Consider the following 22,842-nt stretch of genomic DNA (forward strand, 5'->3'; position numbering starts at 1 on the left):
ATTACCAAACGACTTATAATAAATCATTAGGTCATTGACCAATTTCAGATTGTCCTCGGTTATACGGCTGGTTATGCGTCGAAGGTATTATATCTATAAAGGGATCACTCTTTCTCTTTCGGACTCTTGTTCTATCCTAATTAATAGTTGTAGGGGCCAGTGGTCACTGCCTTCAGTCTGCAATACCTCAAATCCTTCTACTTACTTAAAATGCCAAGCATTTATAAAGGCATAATTAATTGGACAATTCTGATTCCCTATGCCAAAGGTCTTTATTGCGGGGCGGTCGGTGTCAGCCCGTCCATCGGCACAGAATAGCCCTATGGATCCAGGAAACTTTGCTAGAGATTTCTCTCGTGTAGAACTACCTACTCTAACAAAGGTTTCTGGGAGCATCTGTGCCATGGTTAATAGGTCTTTAAACAGTTTGTCGCTAGGCAAGGGTCCAGTTTGTGATTAAAATCTCATAGGGATATTTTAAGCTGTGATGCTTTTGTTGTACAGATGAGCTCCAGGTCTTCCTCTAGCAATCCCAGTTGCTCTTCATAATCTGTCATGGCTCCTGGCTGAATGTATATATTGATCACTATTATATGTCTTCTTCCCCACGTGCCACTATAGAGCTCTACCTGACTAGCTAATAGCCACCTACATTTCACTTTTAACTTTGTCTCCTGTGTGATGGGGCTGACATTAGCTGGCCCTATCAATCCCTCCAAGTGACCTTTCTTCCCTTCTGGCTGCAGGTCCCGTTTGTAAATCATAGTCTGCAGTCAAAAGAAAATCAGAGGCAATTACGGGAGAAATCTCACTTATGTGGTCCTTATAACAAAATGGATGGCGTACGAAGACATCTGCCATTTGGTTCACCAATGGCAGTTATTTGGCTAGTCCTGGAATATTATGCTAAGTTTGTAAAAAGGGAAAATATTTGTTTGGAAAGAGAAAGCCAAAATTAGTTAATATGTTCAAAGTCTGAGATCAAAGATGCCCCATCAATTTAATAATGTTTACAATGAGGCACCTTCTATAATAACAACTGAAGTGGCTGCATGGGAGCAATATTGATAGAAATTAAGTGGAATAACATTCGTATCAAGAACCTTTACTGCAGTAGTAAGGAGGCACCCTTTGTTAGAACAGGATGGGTCACCTGTGTAGTGGGCATCCAGGCATTTGAAAGTACTCTCCCGCCCACCTGGTGCGACCATTGTGAAATATCACTCATTTTGCATGAGTATCACACCTTACAACACAACACCTCTAATGAGTGTGAATCTTGTGCATTGCAGTAGTCTAATACGCTGGGTGTGTATCTCACTTTATGAACAACAGCCTCGCTAATCAAATGTTTCAATTTCTGGACTATAGTTACACTAAGTTAATTAAAGTCCCACACCTTGATGTAAAGTCTCACTCATTTGCTGGGGGCCTCACACCTTGGGCTACAGTTTTCTCTCACTGGGCACAAGCCAGGCACCATTATGGGCAAGGTCTTGGGTGTGAATCTGATTTGTTTACTCACAGTCTCAATGGATATAAGTTTTGTGTTTTTCAAGCACAATGTCACTCAATGGGTGAGTTTTACATCAAGAGTATGGTCTCATTCACAGAAACAGAGGCTACTCTAGATGTGGTCACACTCATTTAGCATGGTCCATCATCTTTAAGTACATCCTCACAAACTGAGCGCCTGAGACTAACATCTTGGAACATTTACTCTTAGATATTTTCCTTGAATCCACTCATTTAATAGACTCACGTACCAGGGATTCTGCTCCAATGTCACTCAAATCTCATTCGTCTGGAGTGAAACAGCTAAAGGACCAAGAGCTGGATTTCAAAACACAGGCATCCTTAGAATTTTTTATTTTAAAAAAAGTTGAGGTTTCTGCTTATAAAGGCTTTTTATGAGTGTGTAAAATAGTACTCAGGTGGTACCACTACAATTACTCATAAATATCTTTGTGACTTGGTCCCGGATCTTTAACCCAACCCTAATTAATGTTTTGGCTTTTATATTTTCCCTTTTTATACACACATTTTTGTCAAACATGAAAAGCCCTTTTCGTTGTTATCTATATTCCAAACGATAGGACCTTTTCACAAAACCATTCATGAGCCGGCGCATTAGCACCAGAGGAGTACCGTTCCACAAACTCATAAATGTCCTTAGGAATCGAGTCGATGGAGTCCTTAGTAGTGTGTAAGGGACGTGAGAGAGAGTATTTTTTTTTTATCACCTCTGATCTCCTCTGCTGCTGCTTCTTCTGGCTTGTGGTTTGCTAGAGACACAGGGACGCACACTGAGAGAAGTTTCTCATCCTCCCACGTGTCTAAGAGCACAGCGGTGTGATATTATGCAAGTTTACCAAGAACTTCTATGGGGAAATCCTGCCTCGAAGTATCTGCCAGTCACTTAATCCAACCCAGAAAATAAAAAACTCTGCAATATACCTAGAATTTGAAATATCAAAATAGGGACAGTTTCTACCTGGAAAAGGCAAAGGCTTCTCCTCTTTACTGAGCAATTATTAGCTGCAAGTTTTTTTAGTGAACCAAATAGCAATGAGATGTAGAAAATGGCCAATTGAATGCCAAAATCCGAATTGTTACCCAGTCATGTAATGAGATAGAGATATGTGTGTCATGGATATGGGAAATTTGTGTCAGGGATAGGATACATTTAAGGTTCAGAAACTCAGAATCTCTCCACTGACTAGGAATTCGCTACAGGTAAAGGATTAAAACTCCCCTGGCTAGTTGAGCTAAACAGATAGGGCCCGATTCACAGAATAAACTTAAGACTAAATCCTAAACTTACTACTATTTGGTATTCACAGAATGCACTTACTACTTTCGGGATTCACAGAATGAACTTACTACTTTCGGTATTCACAGAATAGATTTAAGACTACTAACTTTACGTCCGCACTCGGGCCGGAAATTCCGGCCCGGAGGCGGAGTTTCCGGCCCAGAGGCGGAGCTTCTGACTTGGGGCGGAGCTTGCGTCCAGGAGACGGAGCTTGCGGCTAGGAGGCGGAGCTTCCGGCTCGGATGTGGGGATTTAGCCATGGCTGAAATCTTTACCTCAGGGCCAGAAGCTCCGCCTCTGGGCCGGAAGCTCCACCTCCGGGCCGCAAGCTCTGCCCCCAAGCCGGAAGCTCCGCCTGCGGACGTAAAGTTAGTAGTCTTAAATCTATTCTGTGAATACCGAAAGTAGTAAGTTCATTCTGTGAATCCCGAAAGTAGTAAGTTTAATCTGTGAATCCGGAAAGTAGTAAGTGCATTCTGTGAATACCAAATAGTAGTAAGTTTAGGATTTAGTCTTAAATTCATTCTGTGAATCGGGCACATAGGGTTTACTTTGTGAGTTTCAAAGTGTATCAACTTCTGCTAATGAATTCTGGTGCACAATTGTTTAGTAATAGACTATAACCCTATGTGTGGGTGCATTTCAACGTATTAGGGTTTACGGAGTCTTCAATGAAAAAGTACTATCATTTTTCATTTAAGTATTAGGGTTTATCTCAGCATTTGAAAAGCAATGAAATTCGTTTAAAAAAGTGTTTTTTACCAGAGAAATTTCGCACTACACTCGAGTTGTTGAATTCCATTTTGTGTCCTTCTCACACCTTTCAAAACCCACTGCGACTTTGATAAATCTAATGGTTTTTAGAGTGCATTCACCTAGGGCCCGATGTAGGTAATTCTTATTTACCACTTCTTAAATACCGAATTTTACCGATTTGGTATTTAAGAAGTGGTAAATATGAAGGGGGGAGATGTAGGTATTTCCAGATGTGTAAATACCGAATCTTTAAGATTCGGTATTTATCGAATCTGGAAATACCGAATCGGTATTTCCTATTGATTCCTATGGGCTGTGAAGCCCATAGGAATCAATGGGCAATACCGATTCTGTAATTACAGAATCGGTAAATACCGATTTTAGCAAGGGTGCAGGGGGTGTCACTTTGACACCCTCTGGCACCCCCAAAACAGGCTTGGGTGCCATGTGGCAGGCATACATGCCCCAAGGGCAGGTCTGCCTGTCATATGGCAGAGGTGTGCATGCACACATGTGCATGCACACCGGAATCGGTATTTTACCATCAAATTGGATTTGATGGTAAAATACCGATTTTGTAAGACTTGTGGGACTCAGAAGAGTCCCACCTACATCTCAAATTTACCGAATCGGTAAAAATACCGATTCGGTATTTTACAGAATCGGTAAATACCGATTTTAGCAAGGGTGCAGGGGGTGTCACTTTGACACCCTCTGGCACCCCCAAAACAGGCTTGGGTGCCATGTGGCAGGCATACATGCCCCAAGGGCAGGTCTGCCTGTCATATGGCAGAGGTGTGCATGCACACATGTGCATGCACACCGGAATCGGTATTTTACCATCAAATTGGATTTGATGGTAAAATACCGATTTTGTAAGACTTGTGGGACTCAGAAGAGTCCCACCTACATCTCAAATTTACCGAATCGGTAAAAATACCGATTCGGTATTTTACAGAATCGGTAAATTTACCGATCGGTAAATTTACCGATTCTGTAAAATTAAGGGCCCTACATACCATTTCTGAAATACCGGTCAGTAACGGCCGAAAATACCGATTTTCGGCCGTTACCGACCGACCTACATCTAATTTCCAGAACAGCTTCAAATTTGATTTGAATGTTTTTTTATTTTCTACTACCGTAGAAATAATTTACTACTTACTTGCTGTTACTTACAAGGGTCGACTAACTACAAAGAAAGTGGTGAAATGGTGTACACCCCAACAAAAAGTACTATGAAAGCACAAGGAGCCTAGAAAGATCAAATGTTTGTGAGACTGGATATTGAAAAATATTTAAAGTTTGTTATTTGATTTCGAACGACCAACAAAAGTTAGCATTATAAAATGCAAAAAAAAATAACAGAAAGAAAAAACACATTTTGTTTAGTACACTTAAAAATCCACTTACAATGAAAATGTTACCAACTTAAAAAGGAAAAATAAAGTGGCTGTCCATTTTATGAAAATCTACCTTGCATCAAAAATACTTTATAAAAAAACAAATTCCCCAATACCGATTGGCATGATGTCTCTCATGACATTATTCTTACTTTAAAATACCTTTGTTTTGGGGTCATGGCTAACGTGGCCAAGATGGCGGACGCAATTTAGAACAGCTCCCGACCACCTCGTTAATCCGCCACCATCTGTCTCAATTAGCCATGGTGTGACCCCCACCCAGGATACTGCCACCTCCTGGGACAACCAGACGTGCAGCTACTGCAGGTGCAGTGCAAAGTGCAGCGGGGAAGTGGGCTTCCGGACTGCTTTCCAATATGGCGGGCCGTGTGTGCTGAGGATGCGGAGGCAGCAGGTGGACTGTGTGCCGGTGCTGTATACCTAGGCCTGTTTGCGGGCCCCTCCCTCCAGGAGTGTTCCAATTTGGAAGTAGCGGTCTGCTGTGGATCTGCAGTGGCTGGGGCGGCCACGGGGACCAAGTGAGCGGCAAAGACTGGAATTCGGTGATCCCGAGCACACACACCCAGGCTGGGGCTTGTTCGGGCGCCTGGGTACAGGCTGTGGTGGTGATTTCTGCCACACCGTGTGTGGTGGACCCCGCTATACAAGGAGAGAGGTGAGGGCTGGGGCTCCCGGTTGGGGGCAGAAGAAAGGCGGCAGGCAGGTACATGTGTGGGATGGCTTTGGACTTGGAACCCAGACGCAGAAGTGCAGTGGCCTGGGGAGTACGAGTCATGCCTGGTGACCTGTGTTGGAGTGAGGCGCTCCTTCCCCCGGTCCCGGCAGGGACACTTGTGGAGGGCCTTCTTGACAGTCCTTCAGCTGGGCCTTGTTGTTTCTTTTCCCCCACGCCGACCTGTACAACTTGCATTGAGGACTGGTGCTCCTGGCCGTGGGATACAGGAAACTCCCCGGTTGGGTGACTTGGCCCCAGCTGATTGTGCTACCCTCGGATCAAGCAGGCCCGGGCCCATCTTCACTCACGGAATCTGGGGCCAAACGCATGCCAAGAGCGAGCTGGGGGCTTATGGGCCATGCCTGGAGAGCCGTGTCAGACCGGGGCAGGGGAGTAAACTACAATGGTGAGTAATTTGTATTAAAAAAGTGCAAATACAATTCCAGAGGACAAAGTTAAAATCGAGCAAAAGCTTTGCTAGTTAATCAGATTGTGGTCACGCTACAGCTAGCAGCGTCCCTGCTGTCGGGCACAGCTGCGTCGGCTGCTCGTGCGCTCAGGCATCCAACTAAATAGTGGTGTGACTCCTGCAGGCCCAATGACAGACACCTACTGGGAGAGCCCTTGGACTTGGGAACTCCCTGTGAGTTCCTTTCTCTCATCCTTCTGCCACCACACTGTACCAGGTGAAAGTGCCTATCAGACGTCGGGAGCGACACATCTGCTGGGTGTCCTTGCTCTGGTTGCTTGTCCTGCCTTTTTGGGCAAGCGGGCCATGGGCCTTCCTCACTCTCTGAACGTAGGGTGTCGACTTGGGTGCCAGCCACCATGGGGAGACACCGACCCCCTCCGCCAGCCCCTGCTCGAACCAAGATGGATCATTATACTACACCGGCTGTGAATAATGTAGGGAGCGTTGACAGACCCGCTGTGCAACCACCGGCCTCAGTGCAATCTGACTTAGCTAATATTCGGCAAGCAATGTAAAACTTGGGGGAAACAGGCAAGACTAAAGTGGGCGAGATTTGGATTGAAATTTCGCTCCGGCTGCAAGACCTCCAAACTGTTCCTCATCGGGTGACGGAGAACCGGGTAGCCTCTGTAGAGGACGACGTGACCATCCTTAAGAAACAGGTCTCTAAGCTGGTCTCAACCACAGCGGCACTGAAAGAGCGCACAGAGGACACCGATCATGCAGAAACAGGCTTTGGTTCATGGGATTGAGGACATGGAGGCTTCCGGGGCAGAATCCTTCCTGGAAAACTGGATAAGGTCCTGGATCCCAGCTGATAAAGTGTCACCATTGTTCATGGTGGAGCGCGGCCACAGGTCTTTGCTGGGGGCTCCAGCCTGCCCACTGATTGCCTGGCTACTCAACCACCGGGATGGAGACACCATTTTTCAAGAACTCAGGGTAAGACAGAATCTTCCATTCCAGAACTCGCGCATCCTGATCTACCTGACTATACGTGGTCGGTCCAAAAATGCAGACACTCCTCCAATGAGGTTAAAGAGAATTATATTCTTAATCTTACTTACATGCTCCTCTTTCTTTCTATGGAGTTGTGGGGGACTGGTATTCACTTGTTTCGGCTGGTTGGGTGGGGGGGTCTAAGTGTGAACATTACAGGGTAATGTGCAGTGGCGGCTGGTGAAATTATAAAGTGGTAGGGCGTAATTACCTTATCGATTTTGAATCTGGGCAGTTATCGTTCTAAACCTGATTTTAAGGGATGGCGACAGTTGCTACCACAAAAACATAAATAAAGAAGTACTCCCATCTCTAAACACTACTCTGCGTGAAGGAGGGTGAAGAGGCTGGTAGGAAGGTATGCAGTGGCATTGCACAAGCACTGCTGAGAGACAGCCTGCAGTGCCTGCTGGCATGCTGCTGGCATTACTAGCTTCATGTGAAGAGCTAGCATACAGCAGTAGGCCTTGCAGCCAGGACCAGAGCACTCACTACACGAGAGAGCGACTCTCTAAGTGCACTTCACGTGTGAGGCAAGAAGAGAAGACAAATTCTTCCTTCTGGCTTCCTCCTTTCTGCTGATTAGATGATAAGAATGGCTGGGGAGGAGCCGGTGAGTCAAACTCCATCCTGGTCTACTCCCCAGCCCCTCGCAAAGCCCAAACAACAGTTAGCCGAAAGAAAAAGGATGGTGGAGCCCATGACTTTCCTTCTAGCCGGCACCACCCTCTACTGCCTTGACTGTGCTTGTCTGTCCTGCCTCCAACTAATGAAACCAATGGCACCAATTGGGCCACGCCCAGGGCAACAAGCAAATCGTCCGAGTGCCAATCAAACCTCTGGCACTAACAAGAGCCACACCTCTTCATTGATGCCAGCATGCTCACTTGCGTCTCAGGGGCGAATAAGAATCTCGCTCGGCACAGGCGCAGTTGCATGCCATGTACCAAAAAAATTACACACGCATCTGGAACCTGATGGAGCAGCCAGTCCTTTTTTTGTAGGGGTGGGGGGAGTTTTAGAAGGCACGAACTAGACCCGAGAGATCGGGTATCAGAGCGCTTTACATGAGCACCAGTTTTGTTACATGAGGACAAATACATTTTTTGTTAGGCACGGGGAGATTAAGTGATTTGCCCAGAATCACAGGATGTTGAGTCTGGCTGCCGAGACTCGAACCAGCTTCCGGGTCGACCGCTCTAGCCGTAAGGCCACATCCTGTCCCTTCTAGTCCTTTCACTGGGCTGCTTGTGTGTTTCATTCTTCTCCTCCTCGTCTGTGTGGCACCGCCCCTTTCGCCCACATTCACACAACGCCCCTGGTAATGTGGCTGTTTGATATGCAGTCCTGTTACTGAGGAGGTCTTCTCTTACACTTTAGTTTGGGGCATTGGGTGCAGCCATTGTTATGACAGGTTCTAGAGTGACAGATGCTTCAAATGTAGAAGTATGGGGAGGGGAGGAGTAAGGGAGTTAAGTTTATTAGCACTTGTTGGTATGCACTGCTTTTTGTTCATAGTCACCACACACACATCCATTCTAGCCATCCCCTTATACCGAAGTCCAGCATATTGTCGGCTGGGGCAACACTTTCCTGTCCCACACCATACCCATCATGCGACCCACCTGCACCACCTACTCTCCACCTCCAAGGTTGCTAAAGTAATGTCATGGAACATGAACCATATAAAACAGTCTGCCGTCTTCTGCTATTCTATACGTTTCCAGCCAATGGTTCTCCTTTTGCAGAAGACTCTCCTTCAGGGCGAACACTGCCCCTTCCTACATTGGCATGGATAGAATAGAGTCTACCACTCAGGGTTCACCCAGGAATCTCGCGGGGTGGCCTTCTTATTGAATAGAAACTTCCCCCTGACTGTGACCAGTGTACACAGGGTTTCCTTGGGGCGATACATTGGGGTGGAGGTACCTTGGAAGCCACGCCCTACACTTTCCTATCGGTATACATCCCGCAACAGGTGCTCACCACCACACTTAAGGCACTCCCATTACTACTCTTGATGCTTCTGCAAGGCAGAAGCGCCAGGATACCCGTAGGGTCACAGTTAGCGCTATACAAGTACCGAATTCATTCATTCATTCAAGGCACCACTGCCCTTGGATGGGATTTGAATGTGGTCCAGAATCCTGTGATGGACTCCACAGGCCCTCCGGGCCAGAGGCTTCAGACCTGGTCCTGCTAGCTCAGGGCCCGGGCTGACCCACTGCCACTCTGTGATGCATGCCAGACATGGATCCCACTTGAGTCTGCCTATACTCACACTTCGGTGGCCCAGGATTCTAGGTCACGTATTGATCTTCTTGGGCTCCCGGCCACAGACGTCCTGTGGTTGTCGGTGATCGCGCCACTGAACTCCCGATTTGGCCTTCCTGTATCTATTCTTTGGCCAATGTGGCATCTTAACGTGTGGTATCTCTGGAACAGGACAGCACGGATTACATAGAGTCGGAAATCCATTCCTACTTCGAGATTAATAAGGGGACAGTGAAATCTGCCAGCACTTCATGGGTGGCTAGTAAACCTACACTCCGAGGCCTAGTAAAGGGAGACATCCATGGTAGGGAGTAAAAGAAACTTGAGTGGACTAAGGTCCCAGAGGCCCAAATCCTGTACCTGGAGTGCCGGATGATGTAGGATCCCTCCACAGAGCTCTACTGATGGATGATGTTGGCGAGAGCCCAGGTATGACAGCTCTTACTGGAGGAGGTGCACCAGTGTTGGAGAGTGTCAACTCAGCAAGTTTATGAACATAGAGATAAATCCAGGCAGCTGCCCTACTGACTGGTCACCAGAAGATTTGCTTCCACGGTGGTCCCTTGGATTGGTGACGCTGAGGGATGAACGAGGACCCACACCTCAGAGATTGTGAGAGTATTTGCGAATTACTACTGGGCATTGTGCGAGTGTAGTCCGAGGCCACCCTGCAAGGTTGCCTGCCCCATTATGAAGGAGATTCCATTACCCTCAATCCCCAGGTCCCTTGCTAGGAACGTAGACCAGCCACTCACAGCTGAAAGCATTGAGGCAGATTTATCAAATTTGTCCCCTTGTAAAATCCCGGGCCCTGATTGTTTTCCGGTCGAGTATTAGCAGAAATTTCACACCCTCCTGTTACCACACCTGTTGGCTTTCTATAAGGAAGCGGCTGAGGTTGGAGCCTTTCTTACAGGGCTAGACAGAGCCGCCTTTGTTGTGATCCCCTGAACGCTCTACCTCCTATCAACTGATCTCCTCATTAATATGGAGAACAAAGTGTTCGCTAAGATTTTGGCCTATTGCCTGCAACTGACAATCCCCTACCTGATTCACCCAGTTCAATAGAGCTATAGACCGGCTTGAAGCACCCGCAAGGTAGCCCTCTCTCAATCAAAAGCTTTCCAACACCCAGCAGCCCTGCTCCTGATTGACTTGGAGAAGGCCTTTGATACGCTTGATTGGTCTTATTTTGATGCTGTCCTGGAAGGGGCCGGATTTGTGACCTACCTACGTGGTCTCTTAAAAATTCTGCTACTCCAACATCTGCTCAATGCTGATGAAAATGCAATAAAGATGGTTTATTTGTTGCCTGTATTCTTGACCAGGTTCTAAATGTTCGTACTAAATTTGGTGTATCTAAAGCTCTGAATCCTGAAATGATTATGTTTTCAAGAGAAACAAAAAGTAGTATAAATAAATACAAATGTTAATCTGTCTGGTTTCTGTAAATTGACGGTTTCTTAGCAGCAATGAATCTGGGCCAAAATTAGGCATTTCGTTTTGGTACACTTTAGGGAATTTAAGGAAAACCTTGAAAAATTGGATTAAATGTGGCTGAGAAGTCAACAAAAATATTTTTACGGTATTTTTTGTTGATTATTTATATAAACACTTTGCTGAACTGTCTCTAAACTGAAAACCTATTCGTGGATTTCACCCCCAAAATAGATTTCGTAAGAGGTGCCGTAGAAAATAGTATGAAATTATCAAATTGTAGAATGATAAATTTAGTCCAGTTATGCTGCCAGTATTACAATTTCACACATCACGAGTTTGAATATCCTACTTTATGAGTGTGTTGATGTCTTTTAGAATGTTGGTATATTTTCTGGAACTGATATGCCTGGTTCTAAAAAAAACACACTGTGCACACAATATAAGGTAATATAATATAATATGATATAATACAATATAATATTATATAAAATATGATATATTATAATATAATGAAGGCTCCCTGTTTTACGTTTTTACGGATTTGTACAGATAAATATTAACAGAAAATAATGTGTTTTCTGTCTGCATTTATTTTTAAAAGTGGATAAATACAGAATATTGTGCTTCTTCTAAGTGACTCTCCGTGCTGTCTTTCATGAATTGTAGCCCAACAGCTGAGCAGATGGACAGCATGTGATATTAAAAAAAGGATGACATTTCTTTAATTAATGGCATATGTCAACATACCTTTGTGTTATATTGCTAATATTTAGTGGACGTATTGTTACATAGTATTTGGCAGTTTAAATAGCTAAATCACAACAGACATCAAAGAATGAACATGTCCCTATCAGTTAAATAAATATGGAAATGTAGTTTTACAATATCATTTATAAACAAAACATAAAATCGATATGGATAAATACAGATAAAATGGGCAAAAAATAAATATGGATAAATACAGATGGAAATGTTAAAAAAAATACCATAAAACCAGGAGCCCTAAATATAATATAATATAATATAATATAATATAATATAATATAATATAATATAATATAATATAATATAACATAATATAAAATAATATAATGTAATATAATATGATATAATACAATATAATATAATATAATATACAACTAGTTAATATAACATAATACAATACAATATAATACAAAAATAATATATAATATAAATCATATCACATTATATAATATTATATAATCTAATGTAATGTAAGATCTACTCAGTGGGTTCATTACGCTACCAGTGTATCAATCCAGCAACTGTTTTTTCTTGGAGTGCACCTACTCTCTAAATGCAGTGATATTTTGCTGCCTGCTAATTCCAGTTGTAAATAGATTTTATGTGCCGTAGACAGCTCCCTTACATTGCTGATTCCAATAACTGGACTGCAGTGCAGCAGTCTGGCTATAGTTGTGTCTGACCCTTTTCACAGATCTTTAAAAAATATCTAATTTGAGAGTGTCCAGTTGCCTAAAATACTCATGGCCTGGGTAGGTCAGGATACTCTGCTGAGCCGGGAGGAGGGCAGAACCTCTGCTTTAAAAACTCAACCATAGTAACAAGGTGGGCGATTGTTTTTATCTGTTTTTCATCTGTATGCAGAGAGAATGGGTGCAAGCTAGCATGCATCCACGTCCCTGGGCAGCTTCGGGTTATCTCTCATCTCTGGGTTTCAATTCTTCTTTTTCTAACAGCTCGGGGGTACATTTCTGATCAGCCTGTGGTTTCTGTGGTAGTTGTTTTTTAACTTTTTACCTTTATACAGTCAACTCAGGTCTGTAGTGATCTTTTTTTGCTGTAAAAGCTTTGCTGTTTAGGTAGCACTGGGCCTTCAGATGGTGGCTACCTGAAGGATAATTCTGTTACCTAGGCCATTAAAAAAGTCTTTAAATCACCCATAATCAAGGATTAAAGTTCAGCTGTGTGTGGCTTTAGGTCAAATTTGAGATGTACCTAACTTGGTATAAAATTATCTCTAGCAGTGAAATGCTAGTGCTCTAAACTGTATGGAGCCCAATCACAAAGTCGATTTGGAGTACGTAAAATAGTACACCATGTGGTGCTATTTTACGCACTCTTAGATACCGGTGTGGATTTTCTAATATTCTAAAATTGGAAAAAATGGGGCATTCTGGGTATATTCATGTGCAATTAGTACAAATAGAAAGTACTCTTTGCAGTTTTACTAATAGAGAGTTGGTCGTTTCAGATGGTGATTCACGAAAGTGTGTAGGAGTATGTAAAAGAATACTCCTGTAGTGCTACTTCCTGAACTCAGAATTTTCTTTTTGTGAATCTGCGTCTATATACTTAACCCTCTTTTCTTGGTTCCCAGTTTGTAAGCAGGGCAAACTCTACTGGTGCAAGAATAGCAGGGCTGGGGCAGGATCAGCCATCTTTTCTTAAAATGTTGGGTCGGGCTGTTTGTTTATGCTATATTGTAATTGTAATTGTATTTATATAGCGCTTACTACTCATGACGAGGCGTCGAAGTGCTTTTCGACACGCTACTCCAGAGTCACAAAAAAGGATTAGTGCTAAAAGAAGATGAGTTCCCAGTGTGTCGGGTGAAAATTACACATAATGTCATATCCGCGTTTATGTTAGTAAAGATTCCCACTGTACCAATCTAGCATTGCTAAAGTAACTTGCAGATATAGACTCAGTGAATGATCATTTATGTTCCAGAGACAGGACTTAATATTAGAGGTGGTCATGACAGACCATCAATAGCAGGAGCTGAGCGAGGGTGGTACCAGGGGGTTGGCTTGGATCTAAGAGCCATAACACGGGGCGAGACATCAAGATACTCGATGTGTAACTTTTGCAACAAACGTCATGTAAAAATATGATGAAGACTCTTCAAAATTCCAAAAAGTATATTTTTTTAACATGCAGAAACGTTTCATTTTAGAGCAGTAGATTGTATCACTTCATTCAGTGGCATTTCTAAGAAGTGATAGTTTGTATGAACTTACAAGCATGGATGCCCCTCCCACACTGCCCAGATGCAAATGCCATTAGTGAACCAACAGGCAAGTCAGTTGCAATTTGACCTCTACGTGTGGTCCAGGTTGTTATTATAGATGGGACAACATTGCAGTGTCTAATATAGTGTCTTAAAACACATACAAAAGAGATGTGTACAGCACACACCATGACCTGATGTATTTCAAGGTGCTCTCAAATGTGCCAATCAAGGGAAACGAGGCTCAGTGAAATAAGGTAATTGCCTAGATCACATAATTCATTCAATCGATGTAGCCGGGATTGATGCAGTTTGAAGCAGTTTTACAAAGCTTAATTTGTTAAGTAAATAAGTGCAAGACCACAGGACATCTGTTTTTTTACTGCTGTATTTATTTTAAAATCGATTTGTTTGAGGAAAAGCACCATTTTTGATATGTGATTAACTTAAAATTTGCTATATCCTCATGTTTTATCACTTATGTATGTATGTACTTTTATGATCATTAATCAATGATCGAATAAAGTTTTTGAATTTGAATTTGAAGTGCAAGACCATTGTTTTCATGATGCGCCCACCTCTGATGCTATCAGGTGCTGAGGTTGACGACAATAAGGGTTTCTAAATTTGATTCTACCTCATGCCTCTTTCTTCCACCCCTACACTTCCTGTCTCTTTATCTCATGATCACAGAGGCTGCCTAGTTTTGATTCCACCTCATGCCTCTTTCTTCCACCACTACACTTCCTGTCTCTTTGTCTCATGAACACAAAGACTGCCTAGTTTTGATTGCACCTCATGCCTCTTTTTATCCACCAGCATACATTTCCTCTCTCTTTATCTCATGAACACCAAGGCTGCCTTCTCGTGATTACACTTTTTGCCTCTTTCTTCCACCGCCCTACATTTTCTGTCTCTTTATCTCATGAATACCACGTTGCCTGGTCTTGATTCCACCTGTACCTCTTTCTTCCACTACACTACACTTCCTATCCCTTTATCTCATGAATACCAAGGCTGTCTGGTCTTGATTCCACCCCTTACCTCTTTCTTCCACCCCTACTCTTTCTGTCTCTATCTCATGAACACCAAAGCTGTCTAGTCTTGATTCCACCTCAAGCCTCTTTCATCCACCACCCCACACTTCCTGTCTCTGTATCTAATGAATACTGAGGCTGCCTGGTCTTGATTCCACCTCATGCCTCTTTCTTCCACCCCCACACTTGCTGCCTCTTTATCTCACTCTTACGGGTTATTTTTCCTCCTAGCTTTCAGCTGTCACATTTTTCTTTTTCTCTTTCTTCTTCTTTATTCCTTTCCTCCTTTTGCTCTGTGACAAAGGCTGATGAAAAATAAGTCCTGATTTCCCAAAATTGCTGTGGGTATCCAACATATGTAATCAGTGGCACAATTTAAGCAGAGGCAATTTGAAATGTCACAATAATAAAATGTTTGACTTCCTCGTACTCTAGAACCACTAACATTGATGAACAACTGGAAATAACAATTTATTATATATCTCTTTCTTAGATAAATTCTTCAGGCAGCAAATACAGATTTGTACAAAGGAATAAAGAAGAAAGAAAAAGCATCCATGAAAATTAACTAAACAAAGGAAAGAGGCTCATGCAAAAAAGGCACAGAAAAAAATAGACAAACAGATTAATTGTGGAAAAAAGATTAAATAAAGCCAAAATTAAGCTGAATCAGAAAAGAACAAAAGGCGGAGGATAAGCAAAGATGAAATGAAAGGAATTAAATCAAGGAAATAAAGCACAAAAGAAATGCCAAAAAACTTGAAGTGAATGATATGGACTATGGACTGACAAGAGAAATATAAATAGAAAGAAAAGAATTCAAAAAATAGAAAAGAAAGTAAGAGTCAAAAGAAGAAGAATAAAAAATAAGCAGAGAAGGAGCTGTACCCTCTTCCACAATGCAGCATTAATCGTGGGTGATCGAGTTTATAAGTATTATTAGAGGTACCGCAAAGGTAGTTAGCTTTGCGAAACCTATGGAAATTTCCTTTTTCTTTTTCATGAAATACTTTCCTCAACCTCAGCTTAAAAAACCACTATACTGGTGCAACCTCTAAAGATGTATGTAAAGGCAGTATCACATTGAACATGCACGAAGGACAACAGGCAGAGCTAAAGATCCTGACTTAAATTTAACTGTTTAAATCCTCTTTGAAGAGGGAAAATTGGAATTCAATGGAAGGTTTCGTGGGGATGTTGGAAGATGAGAACCACACTGACATCCCACTAGGGAAAGGCAGCGTTGTCCGGGGGAAGATGGGCAGCAGCCTGCGGCGTAAGCGCGAATTTATGCCAGATGAAAAGAAAGACGACACGTACTGGGAGAAGAGGCGCAAGAATAACGAAGCTGCCAAGAGGTCACGGGAGAAGCGGCGAATTAATGACTTTGCGCTGGAGAGCAAGATGATGGCGCTCAACGAGGAGAACGCCTATCTCAAGGTGGAGCTGTTGACCTTGAAGTTTCGCTGTGGCCTGATTCCGTCCGCCACTTACCGCCAGCAGGCCCATGCTTTCCGGAGTGCTCTGGAGCTTTACTATAGCAGACACAAATCGAGCACCATGGCCCATTCTCCATCAAGTGTGGATCCAGTCTCACCTGAGATGGACTTCTACACAAACTCATGCTTTGCTCCCAGACCCACCTTAGCCGAGTCCTCCATTGTTAGCAGTCCGTCCATGGCACTGGCCTTTACATACGATGATATTAACGTGGACCGAAGAAAGCCAACCAGTGTGAACATCCAATACAACAAAGGTGTTCAACAGCAAAAGGAGCACCAGTCAGCTTTTCAAACCGTCCACCCGCTGAGTTTTAATTTTCTTCAAAGTAATCCCTATTGCTGTCCTACCCTGCATGAAACCAGGGTTTCCATCCCAAAGCCCATCGTGGCCGATGTGGATAAGTACAAAAACCTGAAAGGCCTTTTGAATGAGCCTGTGGAAGACCAAGTGAAGCCAACTTCTCCGCTCTTGCCCTGTGATTCACCGCCATGCCCTCCTGAAGATTGTCCAAAGAATAAGAGCTTTTCCGCCCTGCCACACAAGCTGAGAATCAAAAGCAGATCTTTAGTGGCTACAATTGACAATATAGCAGACACAGACGATAGAGAAATCAGCACCAGCAGTGATCTAGGAGAGATTGAACAAAGAGGATGAAAAATGTTTTTGGGGAGGGTGGGGGGTGAAGGAACAATAAAAGAAGAAAATGCCTTGGCTGTTGTGAAGGCTTATGTGTGCAATATTTGCATCCATGTAAGAAGATGCAATGATTTGTGCCTGTTTCAATTGATGGCGACGTTCACAAATAAAGTTAAACAGAATGTCCTTGTTTTTTATCACCTCTATGCCTCAACCGCCAACATATGTTCATTAAAATTGCATCTCAAAGGTAGCGATCATCATGGCCATGTTTTAATATTTTTGAGGCGAGTCCAACGCTGAAGGGTTATTAGTTAAAGTATTTCCCTTTATGTTAAAAAAAATTGGTGGGTGTTGACTAACCTACAGAAATTCTGAAGGATTCCAGAATGGTATATGCCCCTATAGGCATTTTTTTTGTTTGTTGGGCAAACAGTAGTTAACCAATAGTTTATCAACTGCCAAGGAAGGAAGACCTTGGTTTGACACATTTGTTCCTGCACTGGTGTGTAGTCAACAATATATCATGCTCAGTTGTTGAGTCACAACAACAGCAAAGTTCTTATTACAACTTTTTTCAGCAACTGAGCATGAACCTTAAACCCTAGTATAGAAACAAAGATTGTGTCTTGCGAGTTGAACTCAATGCACTACATAAGTTTCCCCTTTGGAGCTCCACTGTTATTACATCTAGCGACAGGACATCCTGGAAACATAATTACACACATCCTGAATTCTTGTGAGTTTCAAGGCAAAGGGGGTGAAAAAAGGGCCTTACCCCTTTAATTGCAATTTACAAAGATATGTATCAATGTCTTGCGACCTTTCCTGCAATTGCAAAGCATTAAATAGATAGCAGTTGACAAGGGCAGTCAATAACCATTCATTAATCAGATGTTGTGTATCGTAGACATCATCCATGAGTGACGACTGTGGGAATCGAGTGGACCACACATGCTTCACCCGACAATACCTTTGCAATGTGCATGCAATCTCTTTGAACAGAGTCCACATATCTACATGGGTTCACTCATGGTTGTAAATTGTAGCTTTAAGTGGTTGGGTCAAAACATGGACCTGCCCCTGTGTGATCTGACTGCACCTATGTGTCCCAGTGACATGAAGAAGGGCAGACTCCAGTAGCCTGGAACTGGTAGTAGTCCTTGAAGTAGTGGACCCCGGCTAATTCTATAGAAGGAGTCTTGTTTGTGAAACTCAGTAACTGGCACTCAGATGATTGGGGTGACGACACAGCCTTCAATCTATTTAGTGAGTGATCCATCACAGGGTGGTAACTTACAAAATTCATTAACTGCAAAAAGGAAAAAAGTATTGAACCGACAGGTTGGGAGCATGACCTGTGGACAACCCCTCCCCACTTGCTGCGTAGAGCTAAAGGAGTTGGCGGCAAATGTATCAGAATTTGATATTACTTTACAAATGACATCACTGATGACATCTAAAATCTGTGCTGGTGTGCTTTTTCTGTGAATTTCTAATGCTTTTTAAAAAAACTTTAGTTAAAATCTTACTACCTTCCCCATGTATGACTCCACATAAACCTTTGCTATTTTCAGTGAAACTGCTAAAAGAGCAAGACCGTTGATTGCAATTCACACATGCCCACACATGCCCACACGCACACACACACACACACACACACACACACACACACATATATATATATATATATATAATTCCACTTTCAGGTAGCACACAATTTAAGAGAAGCCGCAGAAGCTGGAGTAAAGTTCATTTATTGATTTCTCACACCATGCCAGCAGTCCCGAACATCAGGTAACAGCATTTCAAACATGTGGGCCAAACGCGTTTCAGGATTAAGACTCCCTTCGTCAGTGGCGCATGCAGGAATGAGAACTAGCGCTGATTGCATCACAGTTTTTTAAACACCCACCTGCCCAGATGGGCGCGGCTCTCCCACAGCCTTCTGGTGCGTGTAGTTTTAAGTGATATTTCCCCAGTGGGCACGCAGTTTCCTTTCCAAAGTTCAGCAAAATAAAAACCCCAGTGGGTGAATGCTTCACACTCTGCTGCGTGACTGCCCCGCTTTGCCGGTGTGAAAAGAACTTGTGCACTCGTTGCAGTCCTGAATTGCAGCTTGTGCTCGCTTCTTCCGTGTGTATCTGGCTCTGACTTCAGACCCAGACCCAGTTCTCATTCCTGCATGCGCCACTGACGAAGGGAGTCTTAATCCTGAGAAACGCGTTTGGCCCACATGTTTGAAATGCTGTTACCTGATGTTCGGGACTGCTGGCATGGTGTGAGAAATCAATAAATGAACTTTACTCCAGCTTCTGCGGCTTCTCTTAAATTGTGTGCTACCTGAAAGTGGATATATATATATATATATATATATATATATATATATATATATATATATATATATATATATATATATATATATATATATATATATATATATATATATATATATATATATATATATATATATATATATATATATATATATATATATATATATATATATATATATATATATATATATTAACTCATATATAATACTCTTTTAGCATGTCCCTCCATATGCCCCTCCTTAAATTTTCTAAAACACCTCCCATTTAATAGTAGATATCCACCAATTGTCTACCACTGCTTGGGTACCTCCCACGTTTATACCTGTGTGAGTGTGGGGCATGGGGGGATCTGTGCTCATAAAAGGCATGAGAGGCGGGGGTCTTCGGCCATGGGTTTGTGATTTGCGTTCTGTAGTACGATTTTATATCCTACAAATGTGGTTTGTGAATCAGAACCATTGTGTGTAAGTGGGGTGAAAGAAACATTGCCAATCTAATAGTCTTTCTGAAATTTGAGACCTGTTAGGGGTTCTCATTCGTATTTTATCTGTACAGGTCATTCCCAGAACTTTCGAGGCTGGCATGTGAAGCATCCCAATGTTGATCCTTGTGGGCATTTAATGCAATGCAAAAACCAGTCTAACATTTTTACTTTTCTGATTTAAATAGCCTGTCCAGCCATTGGCTGTTTTTTTTAAAGCAGAGATGTTTTAAAGAAAGGACACAGTGGGCAATTTCCCAGGGCCCCTACTTGACTAGGGACCCCCTGGGAAAGTGAACTTTCTCTCTGGCTAACTTGTTTTATTTTTGTATCTTAACCTTTAACATATAAATCAATATTGTCAGGCAACATAAGACTTGAGTTAGCAAAACATTTGTAATAATATTCAAAGTTGTTCCTAACAAGGGTCTTTCAAAATATTTCTTGCCTGAGGCCTTCAGATTTCTTAAGATGACACTGTGTTAAAGTAATAGATAGCATTCTTACTGGTATGGAGAGGAGGTGTCTTAACGGCTAGAGCGGCCGACTTTGAAGCAGGAGAACCAGGTTCAAGTCTGGCAGGAGGCTCAAGCATCCTGTGATTCTGGGCAAATCACTTAATCTCCCCATGTTTAAAAAAGACAAATGAATGTGTCCGTCTGTAATGCAACTGATGCTCATGTAAAGCGCTGTGATACCTTCGGGGCGCTTTCGCGCTATATAAAACCGCAACAAAAAAAATATATATATATATATCCCTATTGTACCCTATATGACTTTATATATGAGCAGGAAGACCAGGAGAACCACCCGCAGTAAGTTTAAGGCTGTTTAACCTTGAGTTTGAGGACGTAAAGAGGTGTCACTGTCTGAGAGTGTGGTTCTTACCTCTACAGCATAAATAGAATATTTAAAGTAGCAAGCATTTCTTAATTTAATGTTCTTAGTCCTTCTTCCCACTGCTGGCGTTGCCCACTGCAAGCACCAATGTTGCATTTATTTATCATGTCACCTCTGATTGCTGTGTACAGCTGTTCTTTCATCCCCAAATAGATTTGGATAGCAGTACAGAAATAACAGTACATAAATAATATTTTTTCACTTGTTTTATATAAACATTATTACATGAAGATAGATTGACAGTGAGTTGCTGCAAGACAGGCCTATGACAGTGTGAGTAGCCAATTCTGTTTAACTTTGTGTTCTATTTCTTGGTAGTCCAGCCTTTACAATAGAACATCAACTACAAGCACCAGAATTAAATTTAAAAAAAGAATGATTGGCTAGGTTACTTGCCTGCCATGGCTGATCCTAAATGCTTTAATTTATTCGATGAGAAAGCAACGTCATATTGAAATCTGGACCATCTAATCATTCCAGCACTGGAATGCTCATTTTGGCTCAGATTAGCCTGAAGCAGAGTGATTCCAGAAATGAAGTGTATCTGTTTCTCAAAGTTAAAAATACATTCCAGTAGTGGCCTGACGTTCATGGAAAATATACAGCTGTTTGGTCAATTCGTAATCAATGGCAAACTGCACCCGCCCCACTCAAGAAAAGGCCTAAGGCTACCTTGCGAGAATGGACATCCAGTACTTTGGTAAAGTCTAAAACAAAATTCTTCTGAAGAAATGTTTCTTTCAGATACTTCCAAATGCATTGGGAAATACAAAGATAACTGTTACTAAAGATAATGTAGTGGAAACATTTATTTTAGATAAAAGAAAGAAAAAGATGCAAAAACCTTCTATCAAACTTTATGTTTAATAAATACACAATGAACACACAAATTGCAATCATGAACACAAGTGCATGTGTTAAATTATGATGCTCTAAAATGAGCCCAGGTCTGAGCTCTGGCAAACACCTGCTCAAATTAAGCAAAGTTTTTGCACCTGGGTAAAAAAATTATTACAATAACTCTACCCATCCTGAGTTTGATATCGATTTGTTGGTTTCCTTAAACGCATAAATGATAGGCGCTAGGGGGTCCTATACATACCCTATGCATCTTAAGCAATAGAGGTCAATTTCCAATAGACACCATGCAGGGTGTAGGTTTTTTTGTTTGTTTATTAAATGCTTACATTACAGTACAATCATTGCACAAGTGAAGGATGTAGTTTTAATATCCATCAATACTGGGGTACTGTGAACCATGCCTAAAACAAAATCAATCCTGAGCGGGATCTATTTTAAACCCAACCATAGAATATAGGTTTCTCACCCTTGTGAACCGGATGTATGACGGTACAACGCATACCGTCACAACGCGTGCTGTTACAACGCGTCCCTTACAACGCAAGTCGTTACCACGACTTGCGTTGGGGGCGCGGATGTCGAATAGTATAATTTACTATTCTAACACCAGTCCCCGTGGACACTAGGGAAGGTGTTGGAATAGTAAATTTACTATTTTTAATCTTCTAGCGCCCTCCAGCGCAAGTCGTGGTAACGACTTGCGTTGTTACGGACGCGTCGTAACAGCACCGCAGGGAAACATCCGCGTTGTAACGGATGTTTCCCTTGTGAACCTCCTGATGACCTGTCTAGAGACAAAATAAGTCCTTCTAAAGGTAAATCATTTAATAAAACTGTATCATTTTATGATTGCCACCTTGGTGCCTTTCTGGCTGTATTTCATTTTGATTCTGCTTAGGATCACACTTACAGTAAGATAGAGCAATTTGCAGTACTCCTGCAAGTTGACTTTATCAACGTTCATCAGTCGCTTTGGTACACCTGATCATCTTACTCATCCTGGAAGCCTGAATGACCTTTGTTATGTACAATTTTTGTGCTGGGTGAGGAAGGCCAGTGACTCGCCACATAGCACCGAGAAACATTGAGAATTTTGTGAAGGTAACATCTTCTGAAAGTGAACATTTGCATTATCTTATTATTATTTGTTAAAACCTAAGGCCTTGATTATAAGTGGCCCGTTATTTCTCTATCCAGG

The 22,842-nt window shown here is 42.4% G+C and overlaps 1 protein-coding gene across 1 annotated transcript in view; it reads left to right on the top strand.

The window, feature by feature from the left end:
• The window catches only part of NFILZ (NFIL3 like basic leucine zipper), a 36,244-nt gene extending 18,986 nt beyond the window's left edge, over positions 1-17,258 (top strand). Inside the window, exon 2 of the mRNA XM_078671160.1 lies at positions 15,421-17,258. Coding sequence (XP_078527286.1) covers positions 16,104-17,084 — 981 coding nt within the window. The 5' untranslated portion in view covers positions 15,421-16,103 and the 3' untranslated portion in view covers positions 17,085-17,258. The remainder of the gene's footprint in view (positions 1-15,420) is intronic.
• The last annotated feature ends 5,584 nt before the right edge of the window (positions 17,259-22,842 follow it).

This window comes from Lissotriton helveticus, chromosome 12 (genome assembly GCF_964261635.1).
Source record: "Lissotriton helveticus chromosome 12, aLisHel1.1, whole genome shotgun sequence".
NCBI classification, from domain to species: domain Eukaryota; kingdom Metazoa; phylum Chordata; class Amphibia; order Caudata; family Salamandridae; genus Lissotriton; species Lissotriton helveticus.